General features: G+C 39.4%; 1 protein-coding gene across 1 annotated transcript in view; it reads left to right on the top strand.

Annotated features, from left to right (window-relative positions):
• Nucleotides 1-16,644, top strand: part of LOC129754971 (interference hedgehog-like) — a 49,897-nt gene extending 33,253 nt beyond the window's left edge. The window contains exons 7-8 of the mRNA XM_055751245.1: nt 4,185-4,345; nt 14,599-16,644. Of these exons, the coding sequence (XP_055607220.1) occupies nt 4,185-4,345; nt 14,599-15,459 (1,022 nt within the window). The 3' untranslated portion in view covers nt 15,460-16,644. The remainder of the gene's footprint in view (nt 1-4,184; nt 4,346-14,598) is intronic.
• Nucleotides 16,645-24,983: the final 8,339 nt, after the last annotated feature.

Raw genomic sequence — 24,983 nt, 5'->3', positions numbered from 1 at the left:
ATTGAGGTGCTCTCAAAATCAAATCACCACTTCGAGTTTTAGTTTCAGTTAGAAAAACATCTAGGCGTGGTCTAGTGGTAGCGTGTTCGATTCTCATCACAAAGGTCGGGGTTCGATCTCCATTCCGGGCAAGTTTTTTTCAATAAGTAATTTGGTAATTGAGTGACCATTCTGATGCGATATATGTAGGAAATGTAAGAAAGAAGCAATTGAGCAATTTGTCGAGTTTGGAATCCGGCGCGTGGCATCATGGCGGCTCCATGTACAGAACATAGTAAATAATCAAGAGAAAGTTATATGAACCAAAGGTTGAGATAGAAAGAGATTTTTTGCTCTTTTTACGATTTTTTGGAAGCTGAATGTAAAGGCCGCTGGAAGCTGAATAGAAGATCATTAAGACTTGTTTTGGAACTTGAAAGCATCAATAAGAACTTAAATTTTGAGCTGCATAGAACGTACTTCATATCAATGATGGGGCTGAGTAAGCGTTTTTGTACCTGTTTTATGGGACTTTTGGTTGCTTGAGATTTCAATGCCCAAATCAACAGTAAATCTATTCGGCTACGAATCCCGAATATTGTGACAATTCACTTTCCAAATAATCCTAATGCGATTGACAGATTTCACGATTTTGGTATTGTTCCGAGCGAGAAAAAAACCTAACTCTCTCAAACATTTTTCCCTAGAACGAACAAAGCCAGCGGACTGCCTTTTCTTATAAGAATTTGAAAAAACAAAAATAATCGAAACCGATTTAAAGCATCCACTTAGATTTTAAGTGAAATTCAAGAGGCAATTATGTGGAAGTAAAGTAGTTACTACCAGAGCGCATTTGAAAAACTTTGGTTACTACGAGATTCACTTATGTGGAATCGATATGAAGCAAAATTTCAGTTTACGTGAAGAATCCCATAACAAAATTTCTAAATTATTTTGGGCGAATCATCTCTGAAGCACAATCTCTTCCGATTCAACGGATTCATTGATCAAAGTAGCAATATTATTCCTCGTTTCACATATTATGTAGCCAGGTAAATGCTTCTAGATCATGCCGAGGATTCATACGAAGATCTTTGAATCCGGTTGCGGGTCTGAAGATGAAGCTGAGACCTGAGCACCTCAGGTAAGCCGATCATTTTTTCACCCTGATTGAAGGTTTTCGATAAAGGCCGAAGGTCTTCAGGGCGTGAGGTTTATCATAGTCCATGTGTAGTTTTTATCAGGTCATATGGTCCCCGGTAGAGCCGAGAGTTTAGATCAAACCAAAAAGGTGTAAAGAGTCAAGTCAAGGGCTCTTAAATTCGGGAGCACTCATATCAAGTCGAGACACTCAGATAAAATCAATGGAGAGGTTAAGAGTTTTCTAACCAACTGGTTAGTTTGAAGGACATAATTAAAAATGATTTCTTTTAATAAAATTTTTGACGGCTGTTTCTAATGCCAGACATTAGATCAGGTCGAAGGTGTCTAAACTAAAACGGGAACTTCTCGGCCCAGCTGAGGATCTCCAGGACAGGACAAAGGTCCTGAACTCTTCGTTTCATGACCTTTAATATTTTATTTAAAATCAATTTAATCAGTTATAAGTTATGTTTATAAAGAAAAATAATGAAAAAAACGAAGGGCTAGAACCAAGACCTTTCACATCAAACCGTTCCATTTTCAAGTCGACTCAAGGGTTTCTAGACAGACCAAGAGTGTTAATTGAAGATTGGCTTATTTCAGTCCAGATTGGTAATTCGTTGTCATTTATACCACCAGTTTATGGATTTTCCGATCATGGCACAGATCGTCAGGCCAAAACGTGACTTCAGGCCAAGCCAGAGGCTTTACACGGGTATGAGGTTTGAGACCACGTTGATGGTCTTTTGAACAGGCAAGAAGTATTCGAAACAAATGACGCTGTCTTTAGCCCGGTCTTTAAGTTATTCTGTTGTGCAGCACTTTATGCAGATGAATGGAGAGACTTTACTATTTGTAGGTATAACTTGGAATGCTTTATTTCTAATAATTCACTACCTTATATACTAAACAGTTTCTATTGTTAATCAACACTCCTCCTCAACATACACATCCGCAATCTTCTAACGACCTCCGGCGGCTCCCCCTGAAGATGGGAGTTGTCTTCTCCAACGCACACACGGGACCTCTTTCGTCGCATTCATTGCACGACGCTCTCGAGTCTTGCCCCTACTGCAGCTCGATGATCTTACTTCTGACTTCCGCCTCGACGATCTACCAGTGGCTCCAGCCTGTCGATCTTCCATGATTCCTGGCTCGGCGACTTCCAACTGGCCCCCAGGTATGACGACTTTCCAGTTGAATTTTAGTTTTGACTCCCTTGATGCGGCTCGAAGCTTTCTCCTGCGTCTCGATGCCTCTCTTAGCCTTGCGCCTCCCAGGTAGGAAGACCTTCCAATTGGCTCCTGGTCCGAAGACCTTCCATGATTCATGATTCGACGACCTACATCAGACTCTGATCCTACGATCTTCCGGCTGACTACTGGTGCTCGAAGCTATTTCTTGCGTCTCGACGCCTTTCCTGAGCCCTGCGCCTCCCAGGTACGACGACTTTTTAATTCGCTACTGGTCCGATGACCTCCCATGATCCCTGATTCTACCACCTCCATCTGACTCCGATCCAACGACTTTCCAGCTGACTACTGGTCTCGACTCTCTTGCTGCGGTTCGAAGCTACCTCCCTTTCAATTGGCTACTGGTCCTATGACCTTCCATGATCTCTGATTCGACGATCTCCATCTGGCTCCGATCTGACGAACTCCCAGCTGACTTCTGGTCTCGTCTCTCTTTTGCGGCTAGCTGCGCCTCCCAGTGGTTCCAGTCCGACGACCTCCAATTAGTTTCCCGGTTCGACGACCTTTCAGTGGTTCTGGTCCGACGATCTTGTTTGGTTCCAGCTCGACTCGCCTCTTTTGGCCCGACGCCTCACCAATGGCACGACGACCTTCCTCTGGCTTCCAGCTCGCCAACCTTCCAATGGAATCCGGTCCGCCGACGACTTCCCGTGTTTCCTGTCTTGTTGACCTTCCTCTGGCTTCTTGGGCCGGCGACCTTCCAGTTGACTTCTGGTCCGGCAACTTTCCACGATTCCCGGCTCACCAACCTTTCAGTGGTCCCAGCTCAACGACCTCCAAATGGCTCTGCACGGACGATCTTCCAGTGGCTCTGGTTTCTGTCTCGAGGACTTCTTGCCACTGTTGATTCCGCTTGTCCCCCTTTCCACTAGTGCTGAGCCCTTACCTGTGAAGGTACCAGGGATCACATTCGGAGTGCAAAGGCAAGTCTTTCTAGCTAGATCAAAGCTTTCAGGTCGAGAGTCTTCTAGACAGTTTTCTAGGCCGCGAGTATTCTCAAACTCCAAAAATTCCTTTGTCTCTAAATTTTAAGGTTTTCTGAGCCGAGACACATTGGTTAAGATCGAGGGTCTCTAAATAGGTCAGGTCAGGTCAGGCCGAGAGTCTTCCGGAAGATCACTTTGTGTGTCCGAGGGTCTTGTAGGCTGAATGTTTTTAGTTTAGGCTAAGAGCCTGGAGAGGATGGTTAAAGCCGGTAAGAGTTTTTATTTCAATTCTGGTCTTCATGGCAAATTGATTGCTAGACCGAGGGTATTCAGGCCAAACCAACGAATTAAAGAGAATAATCACTACACAGCAGTTTTGAGAGTTATATAAGAGGAGGAGGTTTCCCTAAGCCGATGATCCTTAGACCCAAACCGGGAGTCTTATAAAAGTCAATAATTTTTCAAGCATATAGGGTCTTCCTAAAGGCAAGGCTCATTTTGAGACCAATGTCAAAACATGTTCAACTATAAGAAAATGTTTTCTGAGGGACGAGGCTCCTCTGAAGAATGAAAGTAATTTTTGGGTCAAAGGTCCAACAGTCTCCACAAGATCAAGGATTTTCTGAAGGTTAAGGATCTTTCAATTGACGAGGAACTTCTTAAGAAAGTAGATCTTTTTAAAACGGAAGGTCCTTTGATGACCGATGTTTTGTGCTAAAGCCTGGAGCTCTCCGCCTAAAACGAGAGTGTTCTAAAGATCAAAGGACTTCTCAAAGACTACGACTTTTAATCCACATGAACCTCCTAAAAAAATAATGATACAATTTTTTTAGGAGGTTCATCAATTCAAACACTCTAATTTACGAATCAATCATCTTTTTAGACGAACCGGACACCAAATCGCACATCCAGGTCGAACAGAACGGCTATCCGGGATCCGGAATGACGAACGGTGGACCCCGATCGCACCACCACAAGGCCCGAAACGGAATCACAACCCGGATGAACATCACGCCCAACCCGTTGGCCCAGGATGGTGATAAGGTAAGCCGCAGGCTGTACCATTATTGAATCATTTCATCCCGCAAAGAATTCAACTAAGCAAAAAAAAATCAGTACTAAAGCTAAGCCTAACCATAGTTAGTTCTGTAACGTCTCCATAGTGTGAATACTTGAGCTTTCGTACCTTATCATACTTTGAGCCAATGAAACAAAATGGTAGTCGTTAGGATTTGTTTTTTTTTTTTGTCTGAAATTCACCTTACTAACACCCTTTCCTTTCTCTATCTATTTTTGTATTTACGATTGTACGTTCAGATCCCTCTTTGCTAAGCCTAGCAGCAGAAAAATTGTAGTTGTAGGTTTTGATCAAGCTTGAATTTCGGAAACTAGTTTAGTGTAAGTTCTAGTCAGCTCTCGGATACAAGGGAAGTATTTAGAAAAAAAAACTAACCGTTTATCGTTTAGCCAGTAGATGGTCAGAATAGAAGTAGCTTATCCCGTTTACATAAAATAACAGAAACACACGCGTCATTTCAATGTAGGAATGCTGGCCAGGACAAGCGATCGTGGATATCTTATAAGAGTTTCTCGCAAACATACATACACATTTGAATGCGGAATGCCAAATCATTTGCTGTCATAGCTTTGGTCGAGCAAATATTTAAATTTTTGATTGAACATTGACGTGTATAAAAGCGTACCATTTGGTTGGAATGTTGTCCCAGATACCTTCCAACGTATGATTATTTATCATAACACTTTGAAAAATGTTTGGAGCAATATTCAAACCGAACGGTATACTTTCATTGCAAAATTTGGTTGAAATTTTAAAACTTTTCAATATATTTGCTCTATCAATTAAAATATGAAATCATGTCGCATCGTCAGCTTCATTTGAAAAAAACAAGTCATTTTACATGTTGCTTAAAATTTGCAATTTTTCCATAAATGCTGTGATGTCCAATGTTAAAATTTTCTTTCTCTAAATAAAGCTAAACGATTTAAATTTATATTCGTGGAATTGTACCGCCATCGCTGGTCCTTCAAAAAACAAAATATTGAATAGCAACAGACCACCCCAAACTCTTGTAAGTTACCTCCCTCTAAACTGAACTGCCAGCAAACCAGATACCCAAAAAAATGAAGACATCAATTTAAAATAAACAAACTAGCAAGTAGTTGTACCGAAACCGAATCACACACTGTCCTCTAGCCCCAAACGTTATTCTTTTCTTTGTTTATTTTTTCTTTTCTTTCATACACACTTTTATCCTTCTGTGGCTGATTTATTTATCTCACTATATTTTTTTACTCAACTTAACTTCACTTCTGACACTATCCCTCAATTCCCTACATTTCTAAAATCTTTATTCTAAATTTTCCCCCTGAAAACATTTAAAACTTTTGTTGGTTTTACATATTTGGTTGTTCGATAACCCTCTGATAATCCCCTGTTTAGCTAGACCATCACACTCACTGCTACTAGTGGTAGAACACTGTTAGACTAAATTAAGGGTTTTTTTCTCCTTTAAACTTTATGTACAAAATTGTATAATCCCTATCAACAAACATACCCACATAAGTACAGAAATTGTTTTCGTTTGGCTTAACCGTTGTGTAGTGTAGTTCTATTTTGTTGTTGTTAATAGGTAAATTTGTTTTTCGGCCTCCCTTTGTCCAGAAAACTGAAAGTTCTACGGCAGAGATTCTTCTTACTAAAACTTAATAAGTTAAAAGAAACCTACTTTGAGTTTAAATGTTTTTATCAGTTATCAGCGTGATTTTTTTTTACGAACGCAGTTCACATTAGTAGCCAGCGTCCTTGATTTGAGAGTTAGCGCGTTAGTCTTCGTCTTCTAAGCCAGAGGTCATGATATCGAATCTCGGTTATGGTATACATAGTACATCTTCTGGAGATTGGCAGTTTTAGCATTGTAGCATGCTAGCAACCGTCCCATGTAACGTTACACGTTTACTCAAGAAAACGTGTGACCAACGTTTATTTGCAAAGTATTTGTGAATCTCTCTTTAAAGTTTTTATTTTTTTCACAGATTTAAGCTTTTTTTGCTTTGAGATCATTGGAGATGAAAGCTTAAGCCTGAGAAAAAAAAGCTTAAATCTAATGCCATATTCGTTTTCATCTGGTGGAAAGATGGTTGTGCACCAACTGCTGTCAACTTCATATAAAAAAAACGCTTTGACAGCACTTGGTGCACTACCGGTGCACCACCAGAATGAAAACGAATATGGCATAAGAAAAAAAAAGCTTAAATCTGTGAGATGTGCTCCACAAGGGTTCAATAGTCTGGCTAACAGCCACTTCTGGTAGTTTGTACGCTTGAATACATTGCTGATGTGGATGAAGCTTTCAAGAGAACTTAGGATCTCTTATGTGTGAACTAAGGTAACGTTACACTTAGGTTCTAACATTTGTATGTGCTCAACAAATGCTCAAACAGTGATCACCGGGCAGTGACAGTGTATTTAGAGGCACATAGTAAAAAGAAATATCGCGGAAAAGATCTAACTTCAACAAAAAATCCACATTCATCATTTCTTGAAATGACGCCGGAGCGTTTGTTGAACCAAAAGTCATTCGAATGAACTCAAATTTGTATGTTGGCTGAAACAGGGTTTTGAGACCATTGTTAGGACCGTTATTTCGATTCGGAATTTACATTTCACGCCAATGGAGATAAATTTGAATTCATTCGAATACCTTTTGGAATGAGAAACGCTCCCGCGGCGTTTCAACGATAAAGTGATCCCGGTTAACTGGAAGCACTCAGAAAAACATTCAACTTTGATAAAATAGTGGGACATCCCAGAATTGGAATGAAATAACTCATTACAGGTCGACAAATGCTTTATTAAAATAACTTTGATCAAAAGTTGACCAGTTGAGTAAAACATTTCGTTAATTTGACGGAAACCTATAGTTGGAGCCAGGTACACCTCTGAAGCTAAGGACGAACTCATTGTTTCACGTGATGCCGAACAAGTTAATGGTTGAGTTACTCGTGTAGAAGTCACCAAGGTGTTTAACGTACAAAGGGCAGGATATTTAAAACAAATTTTTGAATTCTGAGCACACGATGATAAATTTTGCCTAGGTTCTCTGACATGAATCCTTTTTAACTTGGAGGAAAGATCATCCACCCTGAGACCATTTTCACATACATGATATGATCGTAAGCTGGTTTGCTGTAAGCTTACAAAGGAATATGGTCTACGATAGTGATATATCTCTATATACAAAGATTTTTTGAAATTCACTTCTACGAAGATGCCTTCCCAACGGTAATTATACGAGAGTTGATCTATCATCCTATAGATATCCAGATATGCCAACTGGAGAGACGTGCCCTGAGTGCAATTCGTAGAAAAAATTTACCACCTAAGCTACGCCTGTTAATCCTCCTGGGCCCTAGATCTTTATGTTTCTCTTCGTGTCTGGCAACAGTTTTCAAGGGGAAATCCTGACGTTTCCGAAAGTCAGAGCAACCAGGTCGTTAAGGTATCCTTATTACTCAATTCCTTCTCCAGCGTATTCACGCGCCGTTTTCTCGTTGTTCGCAAGAACGTCTGAGATGACCACCAACTCGCATGAGGTTCCCTACTTCGCCATGGTCTTCCCTTTGTGAGCGCCGAGAGATGATGAATTCTGCTTCTCTTAGCTTTTGCTTCTGAATTGGTTTCATATGTCTTGGCAAAAACGCAGCTATCTTTATAATGTCGCTGAACGCTGAAAACTGCTTAACGTACCGCCTTCCAAACGTTTTTTTCAGCACTGAATACTGTACCGCATCGCGTCACAACTCTTTAGTTACCTCGTCTTCATCAAATGTTACCGGTGGATTAGGCGCCAAGCGCTTTTTCGTGATTCAACCGTTGTGGACCTTCCCACCACAGCACAGCTCGTTGTTAAAAACGATCCACGATGAAACAGATCAGATGAATACCATGGGTTCAAACTTGACTCTCCTAAAGTACGCGCAGGCACCATACGCGCGTTCTTAGGCATCTGTGATTATTAGGAAGTGGAAGCTTTTCGTAAACATTGTGCAGGTCATCTGCCATCTGGTGTGACAAAATTATTAATTTTGTTTATTTACCTGGTTTCCCAACTCACGACATAACCTAATGAACCATGTTCTCCAATAAACTTAGCCCATGGCAACCGTTTTCCAATTTCTCGGGCATCCCACATGCACCAGATCAAGCTCCACTTGATCTTATCACATTGCTCGTTGCGTCCATGCTCGTCTCAGTCCTACCGGATTCGCAAGACAGTCGTCTGGCATTCTCCCAACACGTCTTGTCCAAATTATCCGTCTAGTTTTCTCCACACTCCTTTCTCATGCACGCCGCCTATGTTATCTTTTTTTATTAGTTGATCACCCAGGTGGTAAATCCTTTTTACGGATTGCATTCCAAGGCACGGCGAGCCACCGCCTCCCCACAGTTTGCTACTCTGGGTCCATGGGTGCAATTGGATGACTCATGATACTATGTACCCCTACGCCATAAAGCCCACCTGGGGCCTCTGGCCATAATTCCCATCCGGACCTGCAACGATGGCTATACCCGACATGGGAGACCGAAACCCGCTCGAACATTTGGTCGTCCCGCATATCAGGGTCGCGACTACCCGATACACGTTTCGACCCTCCCTCTTGCAACTGAGCACTGGTACCAAGGTGCCCAGTCGCACCACGCTTTTGCCACACTCGGCACGCAGCTCGGCACCAAGTGTGACGTGTAGTTCTCTCGGCCGTACGCCTACAGGTGACAAGTTTGTAAATACGTTTCCACTCTGCACCACGGGAAGGTGGAACTACTTCGCTGAGCAAGTGCCTATGTTATCTCGAATACTTTGCAGGTACACAGGTCCTTCTCGAGCAATCGCCACGTCTCGTGACCGTTGAGGACAACCGGTCCAACGAGCGTCATGTGCAGGTTACACTTTGTGCGAGGGCTAAGTTCTCTCGACCGCAGTTGCTTGTGGAGTCCATAGTATTTAGGTACGGCTTCCGCTGATCATTGGCCGCCAAATCCTATAGCTGGTATCATTGACTGCGGGCACCAGTGAGCCGAGATAGACAAAGTCTACTACTATCTCCAGCTCGTCGCCGTCGACCGTGACCTTGTTATTACTGGACAAGCAGTGGTGTGACAAAAGTTGATCCCCATCTCTGCTCTTATCGTCGGCCACCTTAAGACTCCAAATCTTCTACATGAATATCTTAGCGGACATCACTACAGCTCCGATAAAACCTAGTTGATCTAAAAGAACAGCTATGAACGACCATACCTTCGCTTGGGTATGTTTTCAACGTATTCCAAATCAGCTATGTTATGGTGTAGCTTGAGTACATCTTTCCCTGGTAGCAATTAAAACCAGGCTTCATTTTGCTCATCTTGCTCAAAAGGAGACAGTGAACTTTTTCGCTCCTAATAATTGTGAGGAGATTTTAAATGAGCATTTTATCATCTGCTGCTGAGAGAGCCAAGAGAATTTTTTTCTCTAACGAATGATAACTCTTCTACTGTCAGAGCACTGTTGGTTTGTGACTCTGAAAACACCTTATCAGCGCTACGTGTGATCAGTGAAATGAATTGCTCAGTGAAGGCAAAAGCACAGTTTTACTATTCTCATCGCTCCTAAGAGAAAAAAAAATGCAAATCGCATATGAAATTTGGCCGTTTCACCAAATCACGTGGACAGCTTTAATATGCGATTGAACCGTCCTCTTTCTATATGAAATTATGAAACATTGGCCCCAGCAAGTGCTGAAATAAACCACAACCGAAGCGTCCATCTCTGTTCGGTCGTTGATTTCTCAGCCAGTAACTGAGAAACTGATGAACATTTCTCCCTTCGAGAATGAGTTGGGTGACTGCGTTTTTGAAATGCTCTGCGACAAAACGTGGGCTTCTTGATCAGTTTAAGTGTGAGAAAGCATGTTTCTCTTAGGCGTTTAACAAGCAAATGAGAAAAAGTGAGCAAAAATCAAGAGAATCGAAGAAGCCTGATTAAAACCCTAGCCTAGGATATGGATCTAACGTAAAAACAATGTCTCCTTCTAAATACAAATATTCAAAGTTATTGCCGCTTCAGGAATATATTTATGTTCATCCATCGCCAGCTGCCAGTCCAGGATAACCCCTGATGCAATGGATCGATAGCATCACCTTTTTAGAACTTCTGACAAACATTGACTTTGGCCTCTCTAGCCCTCAGGCACTGGCTACTCAGGCTCCCTAAACACATTATGATTCAATAGTGAGAGGTCTATTCGCGATAGTGCGCTCCATAGCAATACTTATATACGAGACCACTTTCAGCAAAACCTCTCATCCTTACGACTCGACGTCAGAACTCTCCTTTAGCGACTTGAGAGCCGACATCTTCTCGCAATGATTCGAGATTCTCATACAAAACTCTCCTCTTACGACTCGCGATCCGATCTCTCCTCGCATCGACTCGAGATGGACGTACACATACCACTCCTCTGCAGAACTCAAGGCCCGATCTCTCCTCTAGCGACTCGAGATCTGACCTCTCCTCGTAATGACTCGAGGTAACCACTACAGGTATCAGCTATCAGAAGAGGGTTTTTCTAAATAGCGGAATGTTATCCAAACATACGGGAAAATTGTGCCTGGCCTTTTTTGGATATAGATTTTATCATTTACCTGAGGAAACCTAGATCCCATGAGGAGGATTTAAATTCTTGAAGCTTTAAAGCTTTTTTCCACAAAGTATGAGGAAAGGCAGTATGTCTTTGAGGTTTAATTTCTTAAAATCGGATTAAAACGTGTTGTCCTAAAATACGAAAACGTAATTGAGCAAACGAGGGGCAATTACATATCAGGTGGAATGAATTTTCCACATCTGATTCACAGCTACCACAAACAGCAGATTCAACAGGCTGAATATTGTGGATGTGATAATGGAGCTTACAATGACCAGAGAATGCTCTGACCAGGATATTAAAATGAGATTTATCTACACAGAGTTAACAAGTATTTTGATACCACATGAGAGGGTTTTTCTAAAAATAGTTTGGTTTGACGACAAGTTATCCACTTCTTCCAATATTGTTCATATTGGACAGAAGACAAAGAATTAATTTGGTTTCTGACCCAGCATGTCGCGAGTAGGACAGCCGGTTCTGGTCCGCAAAAAGCTTTTTCCGATCCTGCTCTGGCGAATTCGTCATTTGTTCTCAAAAATTCCCGTATGTCCGAGTACCCATACAAGGTTAATCCGTTACTTTCAGCAAGTTCTACGACTGCATTTCGGCACGCGGTTACCAATTTTGATATGGAGTTTGAGGCGTTAAGTGTTTTTATTGCAACTTGGCTGCCTGAACAAAAATAAATTGTTTTGAACACAATTTTCTTTTGCAGAGCAACACCATACTTGATTGCATACAATTCAGTCTGGAAAACAGTACAGTATCTACTTAGAGGTTGAGAATGTTCTATGTTCAACTCGGGATAGAAGATTCCTGCACCTGAACGGCCGTTTAATAGCGAACCGTCGTTGTAGAATACTATATGAGAGGACATTTGTAACTCCATGAAGCCTGATGTCCATTCTTGAAATAGAGGAAAACTTATGCTAAAGTTTTTGTATCAACAGCAATTTGCAAGTGTTAAATCATTGGGTGCAATACATAACAAATGAGTTTGGAGAAATTCGGGGCACACAATCGTGTGGCTTGAAAGTTGCGCAGCATGATCTGGCTGCCAAAAACCAACCGCCTGTAAACGAAAAGCACATGAAAGGGCTTCTTGCTTATGGAACACGTGTAAAGGTTTTATTGAAAAGAGGGCTTGCTGCAATAGGGGTTGTTGTGAACGATACGGACATCCCTAAGAGGCACATGCTTTGAATATGGTTTAGTTTTGTCCGAACTGTTGCAACATCACATTTTTGCCACCATACTAAACTAAAGTTGCCTAAATCCAGGCAACCGGGCCGGGCCGGACTTTTGTCAAATTTTGTATTAAATATCCGGGCAAACCCGGATAAAACCGGGCAATCTGGCAACCTTATACTAAACATTCGTAAGCCAAAATTGGTCGTACTGTTGTAGAATATATCCAATGAATATGTTTGGGTTTGAGTCCCTAATTGTTTCCAATTGCGCGTCGACACTGTCTGAAAGCCATGCAGGATTTTTTTAATTCTGAATTCAATATGAGCAGACCAAGTTAACTTGGAGAACTCTGCAGGACTCAAGGCCCGATCTCTCCTCTAGCGACTCGAGATCTGACATCTCCTCGTAATGACTCGAGGTAACCACTTACGCCCCTTTTCTTGTTGATTTAAGGCCTGTTCGTTTCTCTTGCGACTCGAAACCCGACCTTTTACCGCAAAGACTCGCAGATGACCACACAAACCTCTCCTCCTGAAGGCCCGAGGCCTCAAACCCTGACCTCGTACCCGTCGTGTGCCGATCGAGAGCAGCTTATCCTAGACTCGCTCCTGTAACGGCACACATTCAAGACTTTGAACGCTACGACTCGGATGTTTCCCGACAGTGACGACATCCTACACCGACTCGAGAGGCTCGCCAAGCATCGAGAACCCCTCACTCGTGGTTTTCTCCCTACAGTGGTTTAACCCCTTCCTACGAGGTCAGAAAGTTATTGTCTTATCCCTGCAATAGGGAGCGGCACTACTCAGATGCTCCCCGGCGATGGAGTCATCCAACATCGTTCGCGGACTGCCATTGACTCCAGCTCCTCTGCAGGGCAGTAATGATCTGGGTGAACCCATCGCTGACCACATGCCAAGTGTTGGAGTCCGTTCAAATCCTCTGCACCACGTTGTCTACTGTCGTGTCGGGTCTCCAGACGGCTACCTCATGTGCCTGCTTCCGTTAGGAATCGGAAATATCACGACCGATTTGCTAGGGTGGGTTCGGTTAGCCTGGAATAGTTTGTGGCCTTAGGTCGCAAATCCGTGTCTCCGGCACTTAGGTAGCTTTCAGCGGTGTCATACGGTGCTGATGGGTGGTACGCGGCAAGTCAGTAACTTTGTGGTGATAAATTACTACGCCCTCGTGTAGGAGTCAGTGGGTCGTCCACGTTATGGATAGAAGCTGAAATCGGCGTTCAGGTGAGCTGTCTCGGGAACCGTTACCGGAACTTAACTGATAGAGGGAACAAAATGGCAGCAAGGCATTAGATCGGGCCACGAATGGTGTTCCGGATCTTGGGTTACCTGGTAGATCCCTTCACACACGCAAACGAACTTGTTGCACTTTTTCCCGTAGTTGACCGTAGTTTACGTCGGGCTTTTCTCACGGGTTTTACACTGTTTCTGCAATGCGGAACGAATTTTGCTCCATAGTTTGCCATAGTACGCGCTCAGAAATCCAACTTAAAAATGACCATTTTGTTGAAGGTCGATGGTCGACCCTTCTTGCCCATCTATCCCTTTCTCCGCAACTCGGCCTCCATGATCTGCTGGCGTGTTCAACCCTGGCTACTAAGGCGTGTCAGGTGCTGCCATCTGATGATGTGTGCCTTTTTTCGGGTTGAAGGCAGGTCCGCTCCAGTCTACACTCAATCACCAGGACTTCCTTGACATTTACATTTACGCGACGAATCTTAACAATCTTGGCTAGAAACCTTTTCACGGTTACATTATGGCGATATCCACCAGGTAATAGTCCAATTCGTTTTTAGGGCACTCACGCTCAGACTTTGACATTTGTAATGTCTCTCTTTTTTGAACTTCACCTGTAATCTCGAAGGATAGCCATCGTTCTCTATTATCGGCCCAAAAGTCAGATAACTGTCCACTAATGTCATTGAAAAAAGAATCTCACTCTGGCTAATCTCCAAAAAACAGGTCTACTACTCTTACTTTTGTCCCGTTTGCCAAATAGAGCCTAAAAATAAAAACAATTCTAGGTATTATTGGGCCATGTTATCAAGGTTAACGATTAGAAATCAATCCTTGATATTGAGTTGGTAAGTTGATTACTTGTCAAATGAAAAGTTGAGTTTAACTAAAATTTACACTGTAAGCAATTTTAACCTCAAATTGTATAAATGTTTACCCACACCATGAATCTCCAACCGTAGAACTTTTGGTTACAACCCACCTAGTAGTAGTAGTAGTAGTTTAAAATAGTTCAGGCTCTAGACCCCTCTTCCCGCTTTCCAAAGCCTAGTTTTTGTCGCCGGTCTCTGTCTCGTCTTTTCGAGATTTGAGCCAACCCAAAATTCTTAAGCCATCCTAGCTCAGAAATCAGCGTGACTGTTCTAGAATCGCAATGTGATGGAGCTGCGCTTCCTGCCTCCCTCCTCGATGATGATGGTGACGTCGTCGGCAGGTCCACCCGCCGATTGTGGCAGCCTGTCCTCATCCGTCGGGAGTCTCCCCGGTGGTCCAATTGGTGTTGGTGGTGGTGGTGGTGGTATTGGTGTTGGTGGGGGTAGCTTTTCCACATCCTCCTGTGGCAGCGGCGGTGGCGGTACAATGACCATGACCAACAACAACAACAACAACGGATCTTACCCTAATACTAATAACAACAATCACCATCACAACAACTCTCCGCATCATCCCGCACATCACCATCATCCGCATCATTACAACCATCATCAACAGCATCAGATCCAGCATCATCAGCTGACGAATCAGACGGTGATCAATGGGAATGGGCCGATGGCAGTTGGAGTGGTTGGAGTGGCCGGTCCGGAACATCTGATGCTGGCCTCGATGCCCCACCGGAGAACTTTGGAGCGGAGCATGCGCAATCTACACCATGGGCATGGACACGGGCAGCATGGCGTAGGCATGAACGGGGGAGGTTCGGTCGTTCCGCTGGACCAGCAGAAGATGATGCTGGATGCGGGGGATTGCGGCGTCACCACTACAGTAGGGGCCGGAGTTGGAATCGTCCTCGGGCCGTCTCGAAACAACTCGTCCATCCGAAGGACTCGGCGAGGGTCCGGATCGGTTCCGGGAAGTCCGCGGGTAGGTCGCGGTCCCAGTGCCGAACTGCTGCAGCACAATCGATCGCCGATGCCAATTCGGGCGGCGGCCAGCGGTGTCAAGCGGGCGGCTCGACTAGGCCGTGCCGAAAATATGTCCTCGGGCAGTTTGAACAGTATTGAAGTTTGAAAATGGGAGAGGGACGACGGAAGGTAGCTATCAATCGAGGTAAGAAATTTGTACGCTTTTATCTTTGGTTCAAATCTACAAACTTCATTTTTCAAAATAACGAATTAAGAAGAAAGAGAGAAAAAAAATCATATTTTTGATGCAATAAGAGAATCCTTCTACAGGATCCACCTACTGAATCTATCTCCTATCTAAGCATACAAAAAAAAATCTTCTATCTACTTAACTGAGATTTAAAGTTCAGAATGCAAATTCAGGATTAACAACCCAGCAATACGGACACAACTCAGAAGTAAGAACTTAGATTGAAGAATTCAGAAATTGAAAACAAAAAGTATTGAGACTAAAGAGCTCAGAACAAAGGCTTCACAATTTCAAAATTAATAAAAAAAAAAAACAAATCAATAACCTCGAAATGAAAAAATAAAAATCCAAGGTAAAAATTGACAAATTAAAATTGTAAAATGCGAACTCAGAATTGCGAATTTTGTATTGAGAGTTTGAAAAAGGAATGCAAAATTGAGAGTAAGGAATCCAGAATAGATCTCAGAAACCGAAGTTAGGAATTAAGAATACAGAAAAAAAAATGAACAGAACTGTAAAGTTCAGAATTGAGAATTCAGAATTGAGAGAATTCAGAATTGTGAAAATTCAGAATTGAGAATTGAAAAATCAGAATAAAAAATATCAGAATTGAGAGAATTAAGGATTGAGAATCGAGAGTTCGGAATTGAGAATTGGGAATTCAGAGTTGAGAATTTAGAACTCAGAATTGAAAATTCTGATATTAAATTGATAGTTCAGAAATGAAAATAAAGAATTGAGAAGCAAAATTTGAAAAATTCTGGATAAAGAATTCAGCATTCAGAATTTAGAATTCCAAACAATTCAGAATTGAGAAATCAGATTTTAAAATTCCAAATTAAGAACTCAGAATTGAGAACTCAGAATTGAGAACTCAGAATTGAGAATTCAGAATTGAAATTCAGGATTGGGAATCAAAATTTAGAATTTTGAATTTAGCATTCAGAATTGAAAATTCAGAATTGAGAATTCAGAACTGAAAATTCCAAATAGATAATTCCAAATTGAAAAATCTGAATTGAGGATTCAGAATTGAGAATTTGAAATGGAGAATCCAAAGTTAAGAATTCCAAATTGAGAATTCAGAATTGAGAATTCAGAATTGAGAAATCAGAATTGAGAATTCAGAATTGAGAATTCAGAATTGAGAATTCAGAGTTGAGAATTCAGAATTGAGAATTCAGAATTGAGAATTCAAGAATTCAGATTCAGAATTCAGATTCAGAATTCAGATTCAGAATTCAGATTCAGAATTCAGATTCAGAATTCAGATTCAGAATTCAGATTCAGAATTCAGATTCAGAATTCAGATTCAGAATTCAGATTCAGAATTCAGATTCAGAATTCAGATTCAGAATTCAGATTCAGAATTCAGATTCAGAATTCAGATTCAGAATTCAGATTCAGAATTCAGATTCAGAATTCAGATTCAGAATTCAGATTCAGAATTCAGAATTCAGAATTCAGATTCAGAATTTAGATTTTTTGTTCTTAGTATGAAATCAGAATCAGAATTCATATTTTGAATTCAGAATTGTAATCAACATTCGGAAGTCAAAATTCAGGGTTTTTTAAATTTTCCAAGCGCAATTTTTTTTTTTTTTATTATTTCTAAAAGAAGACAAAAGCGTACGAAATTTCTAACTTACAAATTTGAACTGGAATGTGATAAGCTTTACTTAAAATTGTTTTAAAAAATATCTCGAGAATGAAGAAAGTTTCGAAAAAGTACAGGGAAAAACCCGGAAAATTCCACCAAGATTGTATAAAATATTAAAACAAAAAAAGAAATTAGGAACAAAAGACAAACGCCTCGAACAAAATAGAAATCAGCTCTAGATTTCCAGAAAAGTTTTATCGTTAGTGAAAAATTTTACAAATGTTGCAACCGAAATAGCTATCAATTTATCAAAAATATTATCGAATATGTATCGGTAAATAGAACATTGATGAACGAATCAGTTTTTTCTAGAATAAATCTTAGAATGAATAGAAAAAAATACGAAAATTAGAGTTTAATGATAAGATTATAGATTTTAAACTAGCGATCCGTCCCTTGAACGAGATGAGTCAATGGAGAAATAATATCACCGATAGGTGGAAAGATAAAAAAAAAATCTATCATTCAGTCAGTTCTTGTAAAATTATTTCGGACAAAATAAAACTAGACATATAAGAAAAGGTTTTGGAGTATTGATTTGAAAAAAAACACGCTTATAAAACCTTCCGAGAACTCGATACAGATCTAAGTAGATAAACCAACTGTCTTTGTACTTACTCATATCATTTTCCTACTGAATGGGTTTTTCGTTTAAAATCTCAATCGAATGTTTTTTTTAGGATGTGAAAGTGTAAATATAGGTTTAAAACGAATTTTAACATAATTTCCATCTCGATTTAAGAAGAATTTTCGAGTAAAATAATACCATTTATTTTAACAAAATGCTTATTTTATGACAATCGAGATAGAATTTGACTGATCAACCCCCCTTTTACATTTCTTCTATAAGCTCGCTTTCTTTCTTAGTTTACTAGATGTTAGTAATTCAGAGTAATAATTCAAGATGCGTAAACTAGACTTAAATCAAACTAAACCGAGCTTAAAAGAAAACTGGAATCAAAAGAGTTGAGAATATAATTGTAGAAAACGAGTTAATGATAATAGAAGAACGTTGAGTGTTAAATTATTTACAAAAACAAAACTAAACTAGCTTCTTAGCTGAACCGTGTAAACTCTCGTTCGAATAATAGAGTTTATCTAACATAATAAAATAGAAAAAAGTAAAATTGATTAATGCGACCGAGGATGAAAAGAGAAACAAACAATATCATTAACCACCACAAAAAGAAGTGAGAGTTTTTGAGTTATGTATATATTGTCACACGAAAAACAAATTTAAAAAAAATGTGTATAAATCGAGGATGCACAAATATATTTAAAAAAAAAAACAAATTATCATGTATTAAACACAAACAAATGCCAATTGTGAAAAAGTGACAAACAAAACGAAAACAAACAAATAGTGCAAGCAAAATTAAACTAAATTTTTAGACATCAATTTATGTAGTAGTTGAAGTGAAAAAAAAAACAAAATTTAAAACAATAACAAAATGATTTGTTAAAATCTGTGTATTTTTTTTTATTAGAGAGTAGATGATGATGATGGAATAAAAACTTTTGAATCGTTACTTTTGACTGGGTTGCATTCATCCGAAAATTCCATTTAGTCTTGAAAGAAAATATCACTCAAATGTTAATTAAAGTTAAAAAATTGTACTAAAATTATTAGCTGAGTCCATAAGTTAGACTATATCGATCACAAAATCCATCAGGATATTAGATCGCTGCAAGCTTTGTATGGGAATTTCAAATTTATACATTTTTACACCTCCCATAACTTTTTTCGGTTGTTTTTACTGCCACAAATAGCAATAAAAATTATGGAAGCGATTCACTTAGTCCTGAATAAGTGCAACGAGTTGTTATTGTGTATGGAAATTTGTATGGAATAACAAATTGTTTCATTCAAAAAACATCTGAGATGTTCTGAAAGTTAAAAAAAACATATTTTTTGAATTTAAATATTCCTTGATTCATGCAGTACATTTCATGAAAACAAACCTTAAACCTAACTTTACCCTAGGAAAGATATTCGATGTTATGAAATTAAAAATTGCAAAATAATTTTTTTTTAATTGTATGGGAGAGTGGGGAATCATGGGCCACTTTTTTTCGTTGTTCCATAACTTCTTTATTATAAAAGATAAAATGAAAATAAAAAATGGCATGGTTTTCTACATTTTCAAGGTATCATAATGTATTTTTTTTTTTAAATTGAATAAGTTATTTTCCCCAAATTCTGACTGTTTGAAAAAAAGCAATATTTTTTGGATTTAAAAAAATGGTGGGGAATCGTGGACCACCAAATCCAAATTGACTAAATAACATGAAAAGTTCATGAGTTGACCATAAACTGTGATTTCCTAATTCATTTCGTTATTTAAAAGTAATTTCAGATGAAGAAATAAGAAAGAGAGCTGTGAATGATCGCATAGATTCTAAAACCTGGCTCTCGGACGTTTTGGCAAAATTTCTTCTATAGGATGGGCAAAATATTTTTCATATCTCTTCATTTGGCATAAGAAAACTTTGCAGATAGGTAAAACGTATTTAAAGTTCTGAATGTGTATAAAAACATAAAAAATATAGGTGATTCAAGATTTGTGCCCCACGATTCCCCACAAGCTATGATTTGCAAATTGTTTGCGTTTGTGTGACTTATTGATGTTTCATCAAAAATTCCTTTTCCAAGTGAAAGATCATGACAAAACTAAGATCATTAGCGTGTGAGCATATTTTTGTTATGCACTTTAGGTTCCCCATCGATGAAATTAGCAGGTGTTTTTTTAATTATGTAAGTAAATTTTTCTAACTTTTTTTAGCTTGATAAATTAAGGAAGCATATGATGCGTTTTTCAGTCAACAACATATACGAATATATGCTCACGCAAAGCGACGACGATGACAGTTGGTTTAAGATTTTTATCTCAACACACATCTGAGATATTAAAAGTGGCCCACGTTTCCCCATGGCCCATGATACCCCACTCTCCCCTAGTATTTTTGACCGTGTATTTAAAAGCTGTTTAAGCGTAGGATAAAAATAAAAAAAATCGCAAAAAACTTCTTTGCATAGCCAATGTATTTGTTGACTTATTTAAGCTTGACAAAAACATTTCTTGAAATTTAAGAAAGCTGTAGCCAGATTTTTTATTTTGAAATGGTTATAATTTTTTTCATGAAAGACTTAGCTACTTCTCATGTTGCCAAAAAAAATGAAGCTTAAGAAAACATAAAGTTGCCATACTTTTGGATTGTCAATTATAACAATGGAATCAAAACCCAACGTTTTCGACGTGATTCTCGACATATTGGAAAGATTTTTTTTTTTTTTTTTGAGCACAAAGGAAATTTGTGTATTGATCTTTTGGAATGTATATGGGGCGTTCTTGAAGCCGAAGGGCGTTCGTAAGAATTCATAATTTCCATGATTTACGTAACAGGCTTTGTGAGAATATCGTAAGTATACATGTATGAACAGAGGAAGGAGCCGATGAGAAATATCAAACTTAACTTTATTGACTTTACTGTTTTTTCGAACGCTAGATACGTGTGTTTCAGTCGAAAGTAGTGATTAGAACGTGATTGTAACGTCTCGATTTCCTTCGAAAGTCGAAGCTGGAACAAGACGACAAAACTCTCAAAAACCAATAGCCACTGATTCTAATCAGGACTGAATCCCACTTCGTGCTAAAGGAAAGTTAAAATTTTATTAGCAAAATTGCGTAGCTCAATTTAACAGCACTTAAGCGCCAACAACTAAAAAAAGTTGATGTGCTGAAGTCTCTTAAAACCCGGACTTTTTTCCCAGGGGTGGGCTTCCAAAGAAATTTGTTGTTCGTTATTCGTTGCTTATGTTTTTTTAGTAGTCACAGGCTCGCAAGGCCCGCAGCTAACCCCACTATCTCTCGTCGTGATGTTGCTGTTTTGGGTCCCGAACACCACCAGGACGTTGTTGCACTCCGCACGCCGCCCCTAACATGGAGAACAGACGCGTACGAAGCCCCCTAACTCATTCTGCATGCGACCAAAGCATCCACCGCACAGTGGTCCAGAAATGAAATTTAGCGGGAAACAATTATTTGCGCTCCCGCCTTAGGTTTAAGACATTTGGTGTCCAAGACAAAGTTATACAACTTTACAAAGCGCTACTTTTGGATGAAACAACTTTAGGGTGGTTCATAAAACTCCTTAGATACGGAAATTAATTTTTGACTGTAATGAGATAGTGCTGTATAATGTTTAGCAATTGTGTAGAACAACTTATTTGATGGAACTTTGTAGAAGATTTTGAATGTCTATCTATCACCGTTTAGGTTTTATGATGATTTTTCGTGTACAAGTTAGGGTGGTCCTATAAAAACAAGTTTTTTTGTTATAACTTTGTTGGGTAGGAACTTATTAAAATTATGTGTTCGGCAAGTATTTAGCGAATTATTGTGCGCATCTTTTGCAGAAAACAGATATTGAAAATCTGTTTTTGATTCGCAGTTATCACGAATTTTGTGTTCAAAAATGGCCGTTTTGTATGAGCCATAACTTCAAATGGAGCAAACTAAAAAACTCAAACTTTGTTTAGTTTGAAAGAACGTGTTAAAATATACATTATATTAAAAAATTGGAGAGGTGTTTTTTGTTTAAAGCTTTTTATTTTCATTTGAACTTGACCAAAATTTACATTTTTCATATAACAAAATAAAATACTTATGTGCTGCGTCATGAAATTGCCTTCTTTGCGTTCGCAACCTTAGTCAACAAAACTAAATTTTTCACCACTACAAAAGCAGAGTTGCCTATTCAATGGCTTTTGTAAACATTTTGAATGACTAACATAGTAAAAGGGACACAAATAAAAAAAATAAGGATTTTTGAATATTAATGTATAAAACCATAAACTAAAAAAAAATGAATGACAAACTACCAAACAAGAAAATTTTGATAATAATAATAATAAGGTACAATCACAATTGTATTTTATCATGATTGATGCGAAAGTTGTCAACGATTTAACTTGCACAAGTTCACAAGCGTGCTATATTTGCAACGGATCAGGAAAGGATTTAAATTTACCAGGCAAATCGCAAGACTTCGCTGAGCCCGAAAATTACAAATTCGAATTGTCACCGTTGCATGCACGCATACGAACGATGGGAATGTTCATGAAGGTTGCAGATCGTCTTTGTAAGAAAAACTCCACTTGAGAGTAAGGAAAACCACAGCACTGAATGTTCAGCTTTTGGAAAAGTTTTTCGCGTTTTTGACTCTTATCAACAGTAGCTCCGTTATAAACATAGAATCGTTTGAAGTATATGCTGATGAAACTCTGGTGCTTTATAACAATTTATATAGCTGGTATCCTGTTTTTCCAACCGTACACAAATTGTTAGTGCAGCAGTAATGAAATATCATATTTTACCCATAGGCATGTATTCGGAAGAAGCTGGAGAAACAAGAAACAAAAGTTTACGAAGATTTCGAGAAAACCACTCCAGAAAGTTCGACCGTGTGGTTGGTCTGGAAGATCTCACTATCCAATAGAAAATGTATAACATATTCAAAAACCAGTCTTCCTGAATGCATCCATCATTTGATCCGTGACCCCTCATGCGTTTTTTTATTAGTTCCATTACATTCTAGCAATAAGTGTTTTTTTTGTTTTCTATGAATTTGATGATTGTTTTCTCAAAATAATTTTTTTTATTTTTAAAAAAGTTGTTCAGATTTGTTAACTATCGTGATATGATATAAATGTAACGATGTGTACGGTAATTCCTCACACAGTCGAACATAGTCGAAAATAATATAGAAACGTTATATGAAAAATGTAAATTATGGTCAAGTTCAAATGAAAATAAAAAGCTTTAAACAAAAAGCATCTCTCCAATTTTTTGATATAATGTAGATTTTTACACGTTCTTACAAACTAAACAAAGTTTGATTTTTTTGGTTTGCTCCATTTGAAGTTATGGCTCATACAAAACGGCCATTTTTGAACACAAAATTCATGATAACTGCGAATCAAAAACAGATTTTTAATATCTGTTTCCTGCAAAAGATGCGCACAATAATTTGCTAAATACTTGCCGAACACATAATTTTAATAAGTTCATACCCAACAAAGTTATAACAAAAAAACTTGTTTTTATAGGACCACCCTAACCTGTACACGAAAAATCACCATTAAACCTAAACGGTAATAGATAGACATTCAAAGTCTTCTACAAAGTTCCATCAAATAAGTTGTTCTACATAATTGCTGAACATTGTACAGCACTATCTCATTACAGTCAAAAATTAATTTTCGTATCTAAGGAGTTTTATGAACCACCCTAAAATTGTTTCATCCAAAAGTAGCGCTTTGTGAAGTTGTAAAACTTTGTTTTGGACACCAAATGTCTTAAACCTAAGGCGGGAGCGCAAATAATTGTTTCCCGCTAAATTTCATTTCTGGACCACTGTGCACCGGGGTTGGGTACCCGATCTCCGCTAAGGTTGCTCGCACCCCAGCTAGTACCACGGGGAGGTAGAGAATCGGAGTTGCAGACAAGAGGTGATATGACCACTACCCGAGGGTTGGGTGTATGGGGTCTCGAGTTGCACATTGTCTACTTCACTAGCCGGGGGCTTCCAAAGAAAACTAACCAAAATGGTGTTGGCGAAATGAGGAAAGTTTGTGTAGGTTCACGAACTTAGTCGCCGCCCAATATCCGTAGTTCTCCGCAGCATCAAATGACCAAACACAATGCTTAAAAAGAGGTTCACAAAGGTAACTAAAATGCAAACTTATCGATAAAATTGTCCTTGCACCTGCACACAAGCTACCGCCAGAGAACTTCCCGGGCTGGGTTTGGATGCCAAAACGTATAGCTAGGCCGTTAACTCCCAAGATCGTCGTAGGCTCGAATCACAACTTGCGCGGCACGTACTATTAGGGCAGATTTATTGGGGAAAATACTTAAAAGCAGTAGGGTAATAACCGCCTTACTCAGATTTACTCAAAACGCAGCTTATTTTACAAACCGACCGAACAACTCCAGGATCAAAATGATAAGACCTCCAGGTTTTCTTTTTGGTCTCCAAGAAAACTTCATTTTCAATCCTCCCATAGAAAAGCCACCTTTGGTAGCTCGTGATGACTGTCAGAATAACGATAAGTTATTCCGTAGTCCTTATGGGTGGAATTTCCATTTTACCGAAATTTCACATTTCAGCACACAAAGATCCACTCCCAATAAGACTGACATGATACATGTTCAAATTATGCATTGGAGATAATACGGATATTCCCACTTTGCCTACTACGGGCCGTTACAAACTGTTTTATCTTCTTTTCACACGGCCTTTCCTGACTTCACTTCCGCCTCGTAAGTGTCCACGGCTTTAGGTAGTCTCCGGATGTCGTCGTCCAATTTAGCCCTTTTACTTCGGCGTTCAACTTGCGTACCTCGTAACGATCGTTTGGCATCACTGTTACGGTTTCGTAAGGTTCGTCGTAGATTATGGTACCTACTTTCTATTTTCTTCTTGGATTTGTAGGATGTTCTGGTGAGCTTGCTGTCGTGCTTCGTTTCTTGGCTGTTGGAACTAATCCTAAAGCTCCTTCTCCAGAATCTCCTTCAACACTTCGTCGCCTTTCGTTCGCATCTTGACGCAAATCAGTAGTTCTCACGGAGTCGTTCGAATTGCGCACTGCCAACTGCTGTTTGAACACTTCTGGACATTGACAACGTAATTGAACCATCCTCCAGGATTCTCGATTGACAACTTCATCAGCATCGGGATAATGATACGATGGTTTCGTTCCACCTGTGCATTGCCA

This window comes from Uranotaenia lowii, chromosome 3 (assembly GCF_029784155.1).
Source record: "Uranotaenia lowii strain MFRU-FL chromosome 3, ASM2978415v1, whole genome shotgun sequence".
In the NCBI taxonomy this organism is placed as follows: domain Eukaryota; kingdom Metazoa; phylum Arthropoda; class Insecta; order Diptera; family Culicidae; genus Uranotaenia; species Uranotaenia lowii.
This window is presented reverse-complemented; position numbering and strand designations above follow the sequence as displayed.